The 16510-nt window shown below is 37.8% G+C and overlaps 1 protein-coding gene and 1 long non-coding RNA gene across 2 annotated transcripts in view; both read right to left on the bottom strand.

Annotated features, from left to right (window-relative positions):
- sgpp1b (sphingosine-1-phosphate phosphatase 1b) overlaps positions 1–9103 on the bottom strand; it is a 28753-nt gene extending 19650 nt beyond the window's left edge. Inside the window, exon 1 of the mRNA XM_059565868.1 lies at positions 8126–9103. Within this exon, the coding sequence (XP_059421851.1) occupies positions 8126–8806 (681 nt within the window). The 5' untranslated portion in view covers positions 8807–9103. The remainder of the gene's footprint in view (positions 1–8125) is intronic.
- Positions 9104–12602: 3499 nt separating this feature from the next.
- On the bottom strand, positions 12603–15292 carry LOC132156505 (uncharacterized). The gene is made up of 4 exons (XR_009437447.1): positions 14995–15292; positions 13497–13597; positions 13146–13261; positions 12603–12907 (listed from the first exon to the last, which is right to left on the bottom strand). It is a non-coding gene; the product is annotated as an uncharacterized LOC132156505 (long non-coding RNA).
- Between the last annotated feature and the right edge of the window lie 1218 nt (positions 15293–16510).

Genomic DNA, 16510 nt, shown 5'->3' with positions numbered 1-16510 from the left:
TTATGACACATTCTGAATCTGTAATGTATAAACACCATGAGGCATCAGTTTAGTTTATTATAAGTCTCACTCCCAAAAATTCCCAAATCACGTTCCTGTTATCAGTCTAATTCAATCCTCCCAAATACAGTTTGTGATTATTATATGAGAATTAGGGGTGGGAATCACCAGAGGCCTAACGATACAATATTAGGCCATCCTTAAAAATATTTTGGTTTGCAGTAACAGTAATTTTTAAAAAAAAAAAAAGGGTCGGTAGGTCGGTCTATATTTTTTTTTTTCAAGTTTCAATGTAAAAAAAAAAGTATATTTTTGTGATGGTGATGACGTCGGTATGAATTTAAACAAATTAGCATATCGTGACGTCACTGACTGGGTCTTCAACCCGTGCCTTCGGGCGCATCATTGCAAACCTCATTTTGATGCAGGCTATATAGACCACAAACAAATTGAAATCTTTGTCAAAAACATGTTTATTGCATGAATTTCAGCTGAGAAAAAAAATTAGGTACTGTTTTACTTGCATCCAATGCTACGTATCAATGCAACCTACAAATGAGAGAACGTTTACTTTGCTCTCTTGGGTTGTCACTTTTGTGAAAAAAATCCTGTTTGATTTGAGTGACGAGTGTTCATTGAATAGATTGTAAAATCGATTTTGCATGTCTAAAGTTTTATACGGCAAATAACACCAAATATAGGTAAATCCACGGACAACAGGCAGGAGGAATGTAAATATTCAATATATTGGTAAAGACCAATATTTCTGATGATTTATTGGCGTGAAGTTACGTGCAAAATGACAAACAGGAGTGCAACATTTTCGAAAAACAATAAGCAGAGACTGCCATAATGCAAAACATTTACTGCAGGCTTCAACATTTACATTTACTGCAGGCTTCAACAAAAAAATCGCATAGGCGATTTTCTTAGGCTATCAAAAAAAATATTTTTTCGAATATTCGTCGAATTTAAAATAAAAATGCCTTATGAGCCCGTTACGTGTTCAATTCCATCTCGCCGCGCGCACAGCTGTGTCACACAACTTTCAAAGGCGGACGAGCTCGACACGCAGGATCTGCTTTCTCATCTTTCACCTCGTGTACGCGCACGAGATGCGATGACAATATATGTGTCATTGCATTATAAGGTTATGTTAGCCTATCCAGTTGAAGCCACTTAAAAAAAAAATCAATGTGGAGAAGATCTTGTTTACATCAAAACTGAAACCAAGCAGTTCACACAGAACGCATATTTCGCGCATCTCATGTTTTTAAATGAAAAAATTTATCCTGTGTGACTGGTTTTCCGCCCTTTTTGTTTATTTAACAATGCATGCATACATGATGCTGTTTTGTTTATAGTTCTTTGGTTCATAAACATCATTTTAAATATTATGTTTTTTTCACAGTCATGTATTCTAATGCTTTGAATAGCTAAACATGCAGTAATATTTTGCTCGATGCGCTATCTTGAGCCTCAGAAGAGAAGCAAAAAGCTTTTCTTCACCCTAACTGAAATTATGCATTTAAAATTCGAATACAATTCGAATTTTGATCATATTTAAGTAAAAAAATTGAATTTAGTTTTTCAGCTATTTTGACAGCCATAGGCGATTCAAGCCCGAAACTGTATGAGACTGAATACCGGCTGAATTCACATTTCTGTTGTAAAAAGAGAAACATAGTGCAGAAGTATTATTTGCTGTTATGCGTGTTTGTCCGAAGCTGCAGTTGCTGCGTGATGCGTGTTCCAAAAAAAAAAAAAAAAAACCTGGATGCGCTCCGAGAGAAGGTCGTTAAAATCATATTCTTATTTTCGTTTTCGAAACTTGTGTTGGTTGATTCGTGCTTGATTCGTGCAATAGATTTTCGAACATAAAGTGACAGTCGACACGGTCACGGTTTTAGACTAGAGAGGAGAAGGGATGGGAAAAGATCTGGGCACAGTTTTTCCAGAACTTTGTGCCAGGTTAAAGCGACGTCGAGCTGTTTTAATGAATTTTTTTAGATGTATTATGGTGCCCGAACCCTTATGACTTTGAACAGTGACCGCGAACATTTAGTTTACTGCAGCCGCAGCCATCATTACCAAGCGCGAACCGTTGACTCTGACAGTGAGTGAGTGAGTGAGAGTACGGCTGTGTCCAAATTCAGGGTCTGCATCCTTTTTTTTTTTTTTTTTCAGGTTTAATAAAAGACATTTATTAACACTCAAGCACAGTTTTGTTCCAGTTAAAAAAGGAGAATAATTTTAACAGTAACACTGAATGGTCTAAGCAAATGTTAAAGGCTCAGTTCACTATTCCATTTAAACAGCGAAGGACTACAGCAGAACCCGTCTCTCGTGATGGAGACACTTCCTCTATATTTTAGTATTACTTGGGATGACAGTACATTTAAATTTTCAGCCTCTACTTTTAATTACAAAATTAACAAACAGCAGCCTATTATATAAACAAAAGCATGGATTACATTCTGAGCAGTACAAGAGAGACATATATAGTATAAATATGGTGAATATCTATGAAAAAAAGAGATCAAAGACAAATTGAAATCTTTTTAAAAAGCCCAGCTAAATTAAAGCAGGTTAACTCCATGTTTAAGGAGGCGCTGACGGGCTTTTCTGGGTAGTGAGAAGGCACTATCCTGAGGATCAGGACTTCCAGAGTTTCTGACAGGTGTTCCCCGCTGGAGAAAATACGTCTCCTGGGCCGTGCTACGGGTTCAGGGTCTGCATCCTTCGGAGTACTCATTTGAAGGATGTTACGTCACAGCGCCGCGACGAAGGCTGTCCAAATTCGTAGGATCCTTCAAATGCGGCCCACAAATACGTCCTCCTTTTCCCCGAATTGGAAGGATGGGTGTGGTGGATCCTTTCCCGTCCTACCTATCCCATAATTCTTTTCGGCAGAGCGTAATGGCGGACGAAGCGAGCGGTAGCGGAGTGGGAGAGGAGTACGTTTTTTAAAAACTGGCTTTTCAGAAAAATATATTTTTTTCAGTGGTTGTCTAGTTAGGCATTTTGTTTTAAAACATAAATGAAAATAGGCTATAATGGCTTACCTGGATATGACTGTCTTGTAGTCTGATATAAAAAAAACTCTCCGACAACGAGCAAAGAAAGTATTTGATTTATTTAATTGCTTTATTTCTTCAAAAAGATTTAAAATGAGGAGAATAACTTTGTTTGTCCATTTAACCACTTCTTGCTTAGCGCTGTCACGGTTGCTAGGCGACAGGATATGAGCAACGGGTAATGGAGGGAACTGAAAGAAGGGTAGGCTGTCCAAATTCACAAACACCGACTTCCAGGTTTCGCGGTCGTCGGAGGACCCCTCCTCCTTCAACCGGGTAGGAAGGATCCTAAGGAGGATGCAGACCCTGAATTTGGACACAGCCTACGAGACGAAGCGAACGCACAGGCCACAGTGTGACATCCGTGTAAACAGAGATGACGTCACAGGTTTTTTTTTTTATTAAAGAAGATAGCCTTCATTTGTATGTAGGCCAAGGCAATTTATATATTTACAATACTTACTTAAATATAATTAATAGTATTTTATTGCATTTGTATTAGTTATTTGAAGAGAGAGAAAAAATTGGTCGGTCTTGACGCAAATTTACAATCAGCAAGTCGGTCTGACTAAAAGCAAAAAAAAAAAAAAAAAAAAATTGAGTCGGTGCTAAATTGACAGGGTCGGTCGGGTTACGGCAAACAAGAATATTTTTAAGGATGGCCTTATCATGGTACTTGTGTTACGATTCAATATTATTTCAACTTTAAATATAATGCGATATTCACTTGGCTGAAAATTTGAAAAGCTTTGCAAGATTATTTATTATTTTATTAAATAATATTAAGTTATTTTGTAAGACTTTTTCAATTTAACTCAATTTTAATTATACTGAATTAAAAAAAAAACACGAGCCAATAAAGTAACACTTTTACTGAAAGTAACAATAAAACTAGACAGATTTTATATTAATATTGGTAACACTTTACGATAAGGTTCATTAGTTAACCTTAGTTAAACACTTTAGTTAACTATTAATAACAACATATATGTTATTATTATTACTATATGTAGCCTATCTTTTTTGCTCACACTTTCAGCCGTTTTTTTATCTTTAATCATTTTCAGATGCCGAAAACTCAGTGCATCCCTACTTACATCCCCTCCTTGTTTAAGAAAAAATGCGAAGTCCATACATCCAATTTAAATACAGACGTGAGTTTCCTGATAACTTTCCACAATGCCATCATCTTTATTTTACTAACTTTCTGCATGCTGAAGGTTACCCAGTTGATCTCACCAGAAAAAAACTCAACACAACCCATCTAATGATGATTTATTTTATTGATCAAGAAATTTGTTTTTTTATTTCTTCAAATAGTATACTAAAAGATCATTACTTGGTGTCCATATATCGATACAGTATTGCCGCAGAAAATATCACGATACTATACTGTATTGAGTTTTTCCCCTACCCCTATGCAGCCATGTTCTATCTGCTGTGAGTTACATAATCAATGCGTAAAGGTTACACACGTGTGGGGCATTTTCAAGGGTCAAACTAATCAATGTTATGTGTGTATTCTAAAGGTCATTCTGTATTGGTCAGCCACATTTCTTAAAAACCATCTCATTAAAGGGCCAGTGCACTAACATAGGATCATACGGTTATATCACAATATGACACTAACCTCCTGATTTGACATTGTAAAATCGGTAGATGGTAAAAGTAAACATTTCTAACTCCAAAGTAAATAGCAATGAGGAACAAATGGCACATATTATATTACTATGTAATCTAGGTGTTATCTGCTCATGATAAGCTGCATATGAATTCATACTACTCTTTAATACTTACTGAACTCCCCAGTGGCAATAAATCCTCTAACCTTTGATGCATAACAGAGAATGATACATTTGTAACACCTATGTGTACACCCAAGACTTTCTTGTTCTACCTTTCACATTGTTCATTCAATTCCCTGGGATGGGAATTTACATGGTATGCCTTTGCAGCCTCCAATTTAGGGTTAATTTATAAACCAAGGCTGGTTATGCTGACTGATGTACAAGTGTGAATACATATCTTAGCACAGGGTTAAAAGTGGCCTTTAAATGGGGATAAAGAAGATTATGCAGGATTAAACTCAGGATGAAAATCTCTGAATTTAATTCATGAACTCAGAAAGTGCACAGAATATAGGCCATTGTTTTGAAATATTTTAACACCCACACAGTAAAGGATTTAAACAGATGAAAGGATTACAGAGCCTATAGACCTTAAAAATCCACCTAAATAGGTGCCTGTGCATACCAGTTAACATATACATATGAAAATATATACAAAAATATAGAAAACCTCTTAAACTGGTGAGGATGGTGCTGCTTAATTATAAAAAGAGCAATAAGTAGACCTAAAAATGCCTTAATTAGAATGGAAAAATGCCTGAAGGTGTCTGGATGATATGAAAGCATGTTTCTGTTTCAGAATAAAAAATAAAGTATCTGTTACCTTATTTCTCAAAACTTTTTTTTATATATATATTTTTCTCACTATTTCCTTTTTTTTAATTAATTTTTTTACTATGATGTGAAAACAGGCTTTCATTCTATGAAGAAGTATTCTAATTTGGTGCAGTATGTTCATCTTATTTTAAAATAGAAATGTTCTTCTACAAAAAAGTATATAGACACTTAAAGTCGACATGAAGTGAAACTTTTCTTCATTAATGTAACATATTTCTAAAAAGTAGGGTGGGACTTCATTTTGCCCATCGGGAATTGACTGGTCATTGGCTAATTGCGGTTATTTTTCATGTGACAGGTTGGCCAAGTCCCAAATGGCTAAACCCTTACGGTCTTCCTCTGTGTCCGCACTTCCATGACCTAATGATGCCACTTTGACTGTTGGGTAGAAGTCTGCTGCAGAGCTCACCCTGCTGTGGGCTCAGCCGAAGTGCGCTAAATTGATGAATGGAACACCCTACAGTCTCGTGGACTTAATGGACACGCACACGCGGGGGCCATTTTAAGTCTGTAAGACCGCAAGTGCACATGAAGTGTTCAATTTGGGACCAGGCCGTTGCTAGAGGCAAGGGACTGAAACTTGTCTGTACAACCAGATTATATATACTAGGGCTGGGAAAATAAATCGATGCATCGCGAATCGAGAAATGATTCAGCATGGATTCTGAGATTTTCCGAATGCATCGCGATTCTTTCTTGAATCGATTCTGAGCTTAGTTTTGAACAGCAGATGGCACTGCATGCTTTAGAAACACCTGTACTGTGCTTGTTTCCAAATCCTTACAGAAACTTGAACCTAAAATAAACATTCATAAAATTCGAAAAGGTTGAAGCAAATTACAAAGGTGTTCACAGTGAAATTACATGACTCAGCCGAACACACAACCGCTCTTTAGCACTCTTCTTCATGAGCTTTTGAGTGTGCGGATAAATAGTAGATTAGAGCGGCATCTGCTGTTAAAATCTAACATCAGAATCGATTCCAGAGGAATTGCGATGCATTCTGAAAATCTAAGAATCGATCCACAAATCGATTCTGCATCGATTTATCGTCCCAGCCCTAATATATACTATGATATATAAGTTGAGTTACAAGTCGGAAATTACAGTTTCAGTGTTGCTTCAAAGGGCTCTACACGATACCAGATGAGGAATAAGGGTCATGAAAAAAATGTATATGCTTTATAAACAGAAATGCTCACCTTTCACTGTGCATCCACGATTTCACATTATACGCAATTACGTTGAAAAGGTGACGTGTGACATAGGCGGAAGTACCAACTTTGTTGTATGTTCAATGACAAATATTAAAGTTTTTTGTAAACTGCGTTTGACTTTGTCTTTGCAAATTCAACTTGTAAACACTGAGACGGTAGGCCTGTCGCAATAATCAATATATCAACTTATCGCGCAATATATGTAATGCACATGACCTCAATGATTTTTGGTGACACAATATAATCGCCCATTATATTTACTTGAAATTTTTAGTCACCATGTTTTGTACATTACACTGGCGCCTGTTTCATTTGCAGCTTCTCGTACATAACATGGTGTAGTCGTGAGGAGCTTGTTCCAATTTAAAACATGCCTCTACAAAAAAAAAATGTATCTGCCGATTTGTTCTTGTTTAGGGATCTGTGTCTTTGTGCAAACAGACATCTGACTGCTAAGTAGTGATTGTGTTTTTCAACCTTAGTGTGCATCCTTAATTTACAGAGAAAAGATGGTCCAGGAAAAATCTGAAGATGTAAAAATCTCCATACAAGTTCGTTGTGCATTATTCTTTTTTTCTACTCGTTACTTTGCACTTTTTGTTAAAAAAAAAGACGTTTATTTACTATTTAAGATTTTTAAGGCATCTAATATTTGGATACTTAATTTCCACGATCTAAATATTCTAAAAAATTAAAAGTTTGTTGTCATTGTGTAGGCCTTCTTTCATTTTATGTTGTTACATTATTCAGTGGCATAAAATGGTATTTAAAATGACAATAATATCAATTATCGCAATTATTTCTGGGGCAATATATCGCAGAACAAAAAGTTGTCATTGTGACAGGCCTATGAGTTGGTACGTCCGCCTACGTCAAATGTCACCTTTCCAATGTGATTATGTATTACGTGAAGCCGTGGATGTGCAACGCAGAGCAGTGCAAGGAGCATTTGTTTATAAAGCGTAATACTTTTAAAACAAATTTGGTGAAAATGACAGATTGTTTTGCTAGATAAAGACCCTTGTTAGATAATCCTCGTCTGGTATTGTGTAGAGCCCTTTGAAGCTGCACTGAAACTGTAATTTTGACCTTCAACCGTTTGGTAGCTATTGAAGTCCACTATAAGGAGAATAATCCTGTAATGTTTTCTACAAAAAAAACTTAATTTCTTTTTGACTGAAGAAAGACAGACATCTTGGATGACATGGGGGTTAGTAAATTATCAGGAAATTTTAATTTGAAAGTGAACTAATCCTTTAAGCATTAAAATACTTCTGGGGACACTGTACAAGCTTGCTGTGTGGAATGTCACTCATCAATCATTTACTAAATGTAATGCATGCATTGAATGGTGTGATGTTCATACCTCCCATCGACCGTATGTCAGCAGGAACAGGCTCAACGGTATTGCGGTACCGGACATGGCATGCGTGGAAGGCATGCTGTACTCCGAGTTGTAAAACATCTCCACCTTGACCACAGGAGGCGAGGCAGGTCTCGGCCAGCGGATCACATCTTTCGTGCACTGGCCGAGATACATGACCCACACCCACACCACGACTAACCGGCGGCTCACATACGCGTCCACGTTCCACATGAAGAACGGGAAGAATGAGATGTAGAACAGCTCGTTCCCAAGCTCGGTACCAAGCGTGAACAGGTAGTAAAGAAACTTATTGTCGATGATGAACTCCTGCCCAACGTCTCCGGTGAGAGAGTTTCTGCGCGACGGCTTTACCGCGGATCTTTGAGCCTCGACCCCGTCTTTATCCTGCGCCTGCCCGTTGACGTTTTCTCCCGCAGCCCCGTTCGCCACGCCGTTATTGCGTTTCTCCTTGTCGCTCTCTGCTCCTGTTGTTCTACGGCGGGTGGCGTCTCCGCCTCCGTTCTGAACATCCCCGTGGCGAGTGCTTGGCACCCCGTAACGGAGTCTGTCAGTCGGTTCGGTCCCGCGCACCCCGCACAGCCGTTGGAATCGCGCGACGTGCTGGGGGTCCTGCAAATATTGCATGAGACGAACGAATTCCGCTTTCAACCCGCCTGCCATGTCCAGCGACAAACTGCGCAAGTTGTATCCGCCCGGTAAGACCAGGAGAAGCTTGAGCTACTGTGAATAAACCGTGCTGTGGGTTATTAAACAATTTCCATCATTGCAGTGCTTATAATAACAAAATGCACATTCTAACGAAGACAAATAGACTTATAACAACTGTTAATGTTATTGCTGGACCTATCAAGAGAATCTGAACCACCCCCCCAAAAAAACTACTTATGAACGATTTACAAACCGACCCCCACGCCGTATCCGGTTACTGACAGATCCGCGCGACCACGAGTGGGTAGAATGAAATTAAGAAAGAGCCGTGGATTCAAACTAGGCGGGGCTTAGCAGCCCGGACATGGTCTGTGATTGGTCAGTTACCATGGGTCGAAATAAAAAGAATAATATGTTAACTCTTCGCTGGATATTAATCCAACTGTTATAAAATATAATGACTGACTTTATTTACATATAAAATATTACCCAACCCGCCCCTGAAACATCAAAGGGCCATTATTTTCACGTGGTAGCTGTTGCTTTTCACAGCGCACTGGATTGATTGGCCAACCCTAGAAGTTGGTGATTACAAAAGGTAGCGTGGGCTGATTTATATCCGTATGTTAAGTATTAATCGTAATAAAAAGTAAAAGTGCGCGAGAACGCTTTTAGGCCGATTCTCAAACAGAAGGCTGCATCCCCTGGAGGATGTCTGATAGACATACTGTCTATGTCTGGAGGTCGCATTTGTAGGCTGCGTACAGTTATACATTTTACCATTTTTCTTAGTTAAGAGTAAATTGTTGTAATAAGGTTATGACTTGCGAATGTAATGCTCAGTCAACTGAAATAAATCAGACTTGATGACGTATGCAGCCTTCCGTTTGAGAAACGTCCTTAGTGTAAAAACGTTTTGAGATTTAAAGGTAGCTCAATGGAAAATTCGGATTCTTGCGCCGCAAGCACCACCTGAAATAAGACCACTTTTGTCAAGGAAATGTTTATCAATGGTGCGGAGACGTGCGTGTACCGATTACACCCTCACTCGAGACTCGGCATATGCTGGAGGAAAAGGCCAATACTGATACATTTTTTATGTGCATATATATTTATTTACACAGATAAAGAGAAAGGACTTAGTGAAACATTCAATATTATATTTTTATTTGACTGCAGTGGCATGAAAATAGACAATTCTCGTATGCTACTTTTACATCTTTTGGCAAAATATCACTCAATTCTCTGAAGAATAGTGTTCTCTTTGAAACAAAAAAATAGCTCCATTTCAAAATAAACTGGATATCCATGCCTATGCCTTGAAATCTCCAAAAGATAGCACTTTGAATTTAGATTTCAGTAAATTACATTCAGATATTGAAAAAATACAATACATATACAAATGTGCATAAACAAACACACAAAATATTAATAGTAAGAGTACCAGTCATTATTAACCGTACCAAAATACTTTGCCTGTTAGAAAACTTTATGTAACCAATGTATGAGAGACATGCACAGCGATATGAGACAAGAACAGGATCATCTGAGGTTCTGTGTAAGAGTGAATGGCGGATTTTACACTACATTGAGCATGTATACCTTGTTTTCCCTTTTAGTCATAAACCGTGGGTCTGTGCACTGACTGTAGGCCATTGTTATGAGATATGCTGACACCCGCATAGCTAGGGTTTTCAGATCCAAAGATTATAAAGCCAGAAATGAAGAAAATCTGTGTGTGTGTGTGTGTGTGTGTGTGCTCTTGTTTTTGTGACATATCAGGACACAACTCTATATAATGACATGGGTATGACACAGGTATTACAAGGAGAGGGTGACTTATGAGGACATAACCCATGTCCCCATTTTTCAAAACGCTTATAAATCATACAGAATTGTTTTGTTTTTTTGAGAAAGTAAAAATGCACAAAGTTTCCTGTGAGGGTTAGGGTTAGGTGTAGGGCCATAGAATATACATTTTTTACAGTATAAAAACCATTACGCCTATGGGATGTACCTACTTTTCACAGTAGTGTGTGTGTGTGTGTGTGTGTGTGTGTGTGTGTGAAATGAGGCATTTGAAACTCAGTATACTGACCAGACAAACTGGACAGACAACTAAAATTTGTTACAAGGTACAAATGAGTGTAAAACAGCATTATAAATGGCAGGTAGTACAGTTGATTGAATGAATGAACCAAATAGATCTATGTAGCTGAAAATTCATCGCCATAACACTAGATGGCAGAGTCACCTTAACATAACAGTTTATGCCAAAAGCCTTAAAAGGCTGTATGCAATGAAACACAAGTAGCAAAATGCAGTAATTTTTTTTTCTTTTTACATTGTGAAAGTTGCATGTCACTACACTCTCAGAAAAAAAGGTAGAAAAACTGTCATTGGGGTGGTACTCTAATTAGACACAAAAGCTAAAACACATCTTTGTACATTATTTAGCCCAAATGTTACATATTAGTATCTTAAATGTGCATATTAATACCTTTAGTAAGGGTACAGTGAGATGATGAGTTTTGGACGTTTTTTGCTGAGAGTGTGACCCCGTTTAAAATAAACACCAAAAGAACGCCCTGAAAGAAAGAAATTTCACTTCTTATTTGCCCCTACATTTTCCTGTTTTCTTTTGTTATTTTTTGTTAAAGCTATGGAAACTTATATATTTTTTAATCCATTACTAGCTTGACATCAGTAGCCACTTACACAAAAATGTCCATTTCACAGCAACAAAGCTTCAGTAAAAATGACTCCATCCTTAGGAGCAACCAGGACTTTGACACTTACAGTTTACTTTTTTTTTCATTTTCTTACAACATAATATAACAACCACAAGGTGCACGGCTTTTCATTTGCCTTTTTTTAATCCCTGAAAACAGTGCTTAAAGGGATACTCCACCCCAAAATGTAAATTTTGTCATTAATCACTTACCCCCATGTCGTTCCAAACCTGTAAAAGCTTTGTTCATCTTCGGAACACAGTTTGAGATATTTTGGATGAAAACCAGGAGGCTTATGAAAGTCAGTTACATTGTCAAGATCCAGAAAATTATGAAAGATACCGTCAGAACAGTCCATCTGCCATCAGGGGTTCAACCTTAACATTATGAATTGATGAGAATACTTTTTGTATGCAAAGAAAACAAAAATTGTATTAACTTCATTTAACAATTCGTCTCTTCTGTGTATCTCGCATCACCGTAGAGCCATTTATGAGAATATGAGCTGAAGGCAAGCAGTGTGTGCTGCTCTGTCAGCCGCAACACAAGGATACATTTTCTATGTGTATTTACACTTTGATTTGAAAACAGCGAAAACATGCAGCGTGGCTGACACAGAAGAGTATCTTAAATTGAAAATATCTTAAATTGTGTTCCAAAGACGAACTAAGCTTAAAGGTTTGGAACGACATGGGGGTAAGTGATTGATGACAAATTGTCTTTTTGGGGTGGAGTAACCCTTTAAGATTATAGCTCACTCAAGCAAATTTATGAATACAAAATGTCTGTGGTCAAAGTTCATATCAACAAAGCAGTGACAACAAGATGATGTCTTTTTCCGGTTGGAAAATGCACCCTGATATGGATAGACACCCATCATGTTACTAACTGCAGAGTTCACGCTCACCAGCACGAGCACAAATGCACACAAACCAGAATCCCCTTCTCCCTTAATGCTGGCTCCTGGAAATCAGTCATAGACAGATGGAAAAATCCCCTGCATGTACGCGATGAGATCTTATCCTTTATCATCTAAGTGATAGAGTAGCACTGAAGCTCCATGATCAGGAGGCAGGGTGTGGCAGCTGCCCAGGCCGCAGATGCACGCGGCTGGAGAGGATGAGAACGGCAGCAGCTTGTACTGCTGGAACTCTTGGAGCACCACCTTCAGTCTCTTCCGCCTCCTCTCCGTCTCCTCCTCCCCTTCCTTGTCATCCCTCTGTTTCTCTCTCTCCCTCTGGGCTTCGTCCAGGTGGATCTTGCGTAGCAGGTTGTTGATGAGCACAGAGCGGCGAAGGTAAGCCTCGGGGTCATCTAGGAAACGCAGCTTCTGCAGAGACAGGCGCAGGATGCAGCTGCGCTCCTCACGCAGGATCAGGTGCTGAGGAGAGACAGTTGGAAGATGACAGGTGTGGAGACATGAGATAGACATGAACAGGTCGTTTACATGAAATCTATCATTTGTCTGTCTTTCTGTCTAACTTTCTGTCTATGTATACTTTTAAAAATGTTTTACTTTTTTTCAGACCTGTCAAACAATTCAAACTTTGCTTTAAAAATACATTTATGTATATTTCACTTCAATAATTTGCATTAAAGCACATTCAAATGACACTTACTTTTTGTAAATATCCATGTAGGCTTCCCTGAACATCCTCCTCTTCCGCATATTTTCGCTTAAAGTAGGCGACTTTCGACGTTGTTGACCGTTTAGGGCACTCTTAGAGGAAAGACCCTGCAGACAAGCACACAAGGATTTTGTGAAAACCATGGCTTTGCAACTGGATGGAAATTGGATTTGTACAGATGTAACAGCTCTTTTTTCAAAATCTTACTTTGAAAAATGATTCAACATAAAACAATTTCTAGTATAAATGTGTCCTTAAACACTGCCACTAAGTGGATTAGGGTAGACTACTGTCAGTGTGTTATGTAACAAGGTGTTTGTGTGTGTAGTGTGTATTAATTACCTGAGAACTGCTTCACCCAGACACAATCACACACCTCTCTGACAAATCCTCTATTGACCTGAGACTCTTTCCTCTGGCTCACACACATTGCCTAATGGTTCCTAGTAAGAGAAGGAAAGAGACAGAGAATCGTTTACTGCATCTTTCTATTTTGAATCCGATTTCAGGTCAGTATTATATTGGTGTGGATGTGTTACAACTATCAACTATGTACAACTGATCTTCGTTAGATGGAAAAAATATTGTAGTTCTGTCTCAGAAAAGCAAACACAAGTCGGATATCTGTTGCAGTAATTTAATGACATTAGCAGGCAGCTGTGCTGTGGTTGCACTGAGTCTTGCTGCTGTGTAATTCAGAGCGCGATCGAGCTTCATTTTGATTTATCAGGTTCAAAGAAACGTGCAGTCAACACATCAGTGCAGCGCGCGCTTACCGTGGGTGGATAGATTAGTGTGGGCTGCGTGTGAGATTGTGCGCTCGAGAGAGAGCGAGAATAAATAAAACCAAAAAGGGATTTATCTCCACTCTACGATCTGTAAAAATGCAGTTCATTTTGGTCACTGTATTTTGTAGAGTTCTAAATATAAACGTCATTAAATAGGCTATGATTTTTTTTTGTACTGATAATACGGATGTTAGGCCTAATGCCACATGATGCCATTAAGTTAATATGTAGAAAATTCTGGCAATGTCCAATTATGCATAAAATATTTGTAATTCTTATGTAAGCTTATCATAATTATCATGAATTATTCTTATTATGTTTTGTATTTAATTTTATATTAATTTTATTTAATTGTAACAATGTTTTGAGTTTCTAGCTGCACTGTGGATCTAATAACAGTTGTTTTTGACACTGGATGCAACAGCAAAAACAATAGTTTTCGCTTTCTAATGTAATCTAATGTAAAGGGTTTTTTTTAGCAGCATCCAATATTTAGGTTTTAAAAAACAAGATCAAGCATTCAGCTGGTCATGTGATATGTGATCCATTCTATGCAGATACAATTTTTTAGCTAATTATTTGTTTGGAAAATGTAGGCTACTAATCAGTTTCAGGAAAAGCCAGTGCATTTTTACATTTCTCCGTGAAAATAAATAAAAATAAAATACTCTAAACTAAAACTAAATGTCACATTTTTTACAGTAGCATTTTACTTTTGTGTGTGTGTGTGCCAAATAAGTAGCCTACCGTCAATAAATAAAAAATAAAACAGAATATGCATGCGTGTGTTATGTGGTATAATGCAGCAGCCAGTCAACTGTCACGCTAATGAATGAATCACGGAACGCGCATTTTCCAAAAATCTAAGAAATTCCAAACTAGAGAACGGGTCTGTTATGTTTAGTACTATTATACAACTGCATCTGCTATAACCGTTGAAAAACAAACAAAAGCATGCAGTAAAAATGGAATATGATGTTTTAAGTACACTCACATAGAAAACAAACAAACAAAACAAAAAATCTGTGATTAACAGAGGTAAATGACCCTACCTTATTTCTAAAGCCACATTAACAGTCCCCGCACGCGCGTTCTTCATCAAACCAGAGGCTCAAAACAGCTCATAATGTGCCGAATGTAGCCGCTTTCAGCTCCGCGTGAGCTTGACGTTTCGCCCCAGATGTCGAAGTCTTGCTTCTGATATAATCCCTGTAGTATTCGGCTCACTCTCGGCTCTTAAAATATCCCCTTTCTGTGCAGCGAGCAATAACAGACTGCACCGGCTCCTGATTGGTCGACGCTGAAACAGATGTTTCCTGTTGCTAGGAGTGTCACTAGGCAATGATGACGCTCCAGCATCAATCTCCATTCTTCTCGCATCCTTTGCTGCTGCCTTTCCTCCTCTCTCTTCTTGAGTATTTCTTAACATATGGCTTATCTCTTAGTATCAGTTTTACTATTGAAAGGTTCTCTCTGGCATACATTAGTATATCATAAATGGAAACCTTTTAAACTGTTAAATTATCTTTTAACCTCAAATCTCCCATGCTTAATTATCTCCTTTGAGCATAAGCGATTCTTCCACTCCCATATGCAAACACTACATTATGGGAAAATGAAAACACAAACAGTTTCAGATAGGCTACTTTGTCAGTCTGATCAACAGATGATATGATCATATGGTTGGTTAATTGTACATTTTTTAGGGCCAGTATTACCTATTTTCACAGTTGTGGTACACTAAGATCAATGCATTATCAGTGTAAAAATATAAAAAGTTTATTGCTATTCTGAATCATAAAAAATCACATTGTCAGCAAAAGTAGTGTATTACGGATGCCTTTAATTATGGACAAAAATATATGCATTTATCTCCAAAAACCATGTTGTATTTGAATGCATGCAAAACAGGCACTATTGATTTTTAAAACACTGTGGTCCATGCATCTGTAATGTTCCAGAGTTTTCCATGCTAATCTCAAATATCACTGGCTATAAATAAAAATCCATACAGGTTTGACCAGATCAGGCACTTTATATATATGTATAAAGCATTACAGACATGCATTACAAATGAGTTTGGGTTTTAATGTCATAAGGACAGTGTTAAGATTGTCTGAAGATCTTCTTGGACATGCGTAAGTGTCTGTGCTCTGAGTACAGACAATTTTTGCTAAGTAGAATTGGTCTCTTTCCAAGCAATTACAATGAATGGGGACTGGAGCTTTCAAGCTTCAAAATGGATTCACAAGCATCATAAAAATAGTGCATATGACTTGGGCACTATACTCAAAGCCATCTCAAGCCATCTCAAGCTCTGTGAGAGGAACAGGCGGAAAAGCATTCAATGACAATCTCCAGTGGTCTGCTAGGCATTTATGATCAGATCTTTGAGTAACTGATTCACATGAATTTCAGAATCAGATCATTCTCTTTAAATAAATCATTCACACCATTTTTTGTACTGTATCACTGAACTAAGTCGATTGAAAGGATTCATGCATGGTAGATCAAACATGGATGCCAAAATGTTCTTTTTTAAGGTGACATACCATGAAAATTGGGGTC

This window comes from Carassius carassius, chromosome 14 (genome assembly GCF_963082965.1).
Source record: "Carassius carassius chromosome 14, fCarCar2.1, whole genome shotgun sequence".
NCBI classification, from domain to species: domain Eukaryota; kingdom Metazoa; phylum Chordata; class Actinopteri; order Cypriniformes; family Cyprinidae; genus Carassius; species Carassius carassius.
The sequence above is the reverse complement of the archived record's forward strand: the minus strand, read 5'-3'. Positions and strand labels throughout refer to the sequence as shown.